The sequence below is a fragment of the Chrysochloris asiatica genome, unplaced genomic scaffold (assembly GCF_000296735.1).
Source record: "Chrysochloris asiatica unplaced genomic scaffold, ChrAsi1.0 scaffold00679, whole genome shotgun sequence".
Taxonomy (NCBI): Eukaryota; Metazoa; Chordata; class Mammalia; order Afrosoricida; family Chrysochloridae; genus Chrysochloris; species Chrysochloris asiatica.
In genome coordinates this window covers 127,089-129,294 of record NW_006409197.1, presented here as the reverse complement: position 1 = coordinate 129,294, position 2,206 = coordinate 127,089, and the positions used below count along the sequence as shown (strand labels likewise).

General features: G+C 39.1%; 1 protein-coding gene across 1 annotated transcript in view; it reads left to right on the top strand.

Moving 5' to 3' along the window:
• The window catches only part of LOC102825358 (zinc finger protein 717-like), a 5,107-nt gene that overhangs the window by 602 nt on the left and 2,299 nt on the right, over positions 1 to 2,206 (top strand). Inside the window, exons 2-4 of the mRNA XM_006877932.1 lie at positions 24 to 151; positions 429 to 487; positions 677 to 739. Of these exons, the coding sequence (XP_006877994.1) occupies positions 24 to 151; positions 429 to 487; positions 677 to 739 (250 nt within the window). The remainder of the gene's footprint in view (positions 1 to 23; positions 152 to 428; positions 488 to 676; positions 740 to 2,206) is intronic.

The following is a 2,206-nucleotide window of genomic DNA, read 5'->3' as shown; positions in this document are numbered from 1 at the left end:
ACAAAGCATATGAGAACTCACAGTGGAGAGAGGCCTTATGAATGTGATGAATGTGGTAAAGCCTTTAATTGGTCCTCATACCTCACAATGCATATGAGAACTCACAGTGGAGAGAGGCCTTATGAATGTAACGACTGTGGTAAAGCCTTTAGTTGGTTTTCAAGATTCAAATATCATAAGAGAACTCACAGTGGAGACCGACCTTATGAGTGTAACGAATGTGGTAAAGCTTTCATTCTCTCCTCAGAGCTCACAGTTCATAAGAGAACTCACAGTGGAGAGAGGCCTCATGAATGTAATGAATGTAATAAAGCCTTTATTCTGCCCTCGAGTCTTAAATATCACAAGAGATCTCACAGTGGAGAAAGGCCTTATAAATGTAATGAATGTGGTAAAGCCTTTAGTCACTCATCAAGCCTCATAAATCATAAGCGGTCTCACAGTGGAGAAAGGCCTTATGAATGTAATGAATGTGGTAAAGCCTTTAGTAGGTCCTCATCCCTCACAATTCATAAACTCACTCACAGTGGAGAGAGACCTTATGAATGTAACAAATGTGGCAGAGCCTTTAGTCGTCCAGCAAGTCTCTCAATGCACAAGAGAACCCACAGTGAAGACAGACCTTATGAATGTAATGAGTGTGGCAGAGCTTTCATTATGTCCTCACACCTCACAGCTCATAAGGGAATTCACAGTGGAGAGAGGCCTTATGAATGTGATGAATGTGGCAGAGCCTTTAGTCGGTCCTCACATCTCACAAATCATCTGAAAACTCACAGTAGAGAAAAACTTCCTAAATGAAAGTGGCCAAGCCTTTAGTCAGACATTAAGCTTTATAAAGCATAATAGATCTCACATTGCAGATAAGTCTTGTGAATGTAAGAAATGTGACTATGTCTTTCCTTACTCCTCAAGCCTCACTGAACAAATGAGAACTATAGAAGAGAAAGGCCTTAAGAATCATGGAGAAGCCATAGTCTGCCTTCACTACTACGCTGTTTTCTTTATTTCCACTGAGACATTTTAAATAACATGAAGTTTTATGTAGTATCTTTTATTTGTATAGAAATACATTGCATTAGGATATTTTCCTTTTAACTACTGTTAGCTATGAATGTTGTTAATAAAGCTTATATATAACCATTTCTGTACCACTTTTGTCTCAACATAAATTTTTAATTTTTCTTGGATACATATCTTAAGTTATATTGTTGTCAAATTGTAGTTGTGTGCATAGCTATAAGAAACTGTCAGCCTGGATGGGGGTTGTGGAGTGGGAGAGAGACAGCCTAAAAAGGAAACAGGCCAAAAATTAAATCCTTGAGTTATGTCATAAGAACCAAAAGTGACATCTAAAAATTTGTTAGGTGGCCTTGAAGGGAAGAAGCCAAGAGAGAGATTTTGTATACTTAAATTTTACTACAGATTTTTTTTCTCTCTCTCTCTTTTCTGCGGTTATAAACTATAGTATCTCATCGGAATTTTTGCTGTTGCTATTTTGTTTTCTGGTCCCCTTTTTACTTTTAGGGGGCTCTTTCATTCACTACATTACTCAAGAAGAGACAGCAATTGTGGTCATATAGGCAAGCTACAATCATACCTTATAAAATCCAACCATCCAGGCAAGAGTCAATACCAGCTGCTAGCTCTTTTAGTGTAGTGGTTATGAATCTGGCTGCGAACCACAAGGTCAGCAGTTCAAAACTACAAGCTGTTGCGTGGGACAAAGATGAGGCTTTCTGCTCCCATAAAGATTCACAGCCTTCGGAAACCTTGTACAGGGTTGCTATGAGTTGGAACCGACTCCATGACATATAACACCACCACCATCAACAGCATACACCAGCGAGGCATCTAACACCTGCTACACTTCCTCTGACTTCAGTAATAAGAGTGAACAGAGAAGTCCATCTCCTGATCACACCTACTTGGAGGCAATCAGAAAGCATAATAAAACATCAACATACAATCATCTAATTACTAAAATCACAGCAAACCATTGAAGATGTATAAGAAACACCTTACCATATTGGTACATGTCCAGACACAAGATAGAGTGACTGAGACAAATGAACAGAAGGTAGACCTAAACATCCCATTGGAAGGAGGGCAGGCTTGGGAATTGCCTGAGAAGGAACTCAGGAAATGATACTGAGATGCATCCAAACACTTCACAGAGGGTTTGAAGAAAATAAAGAAGAAGTCA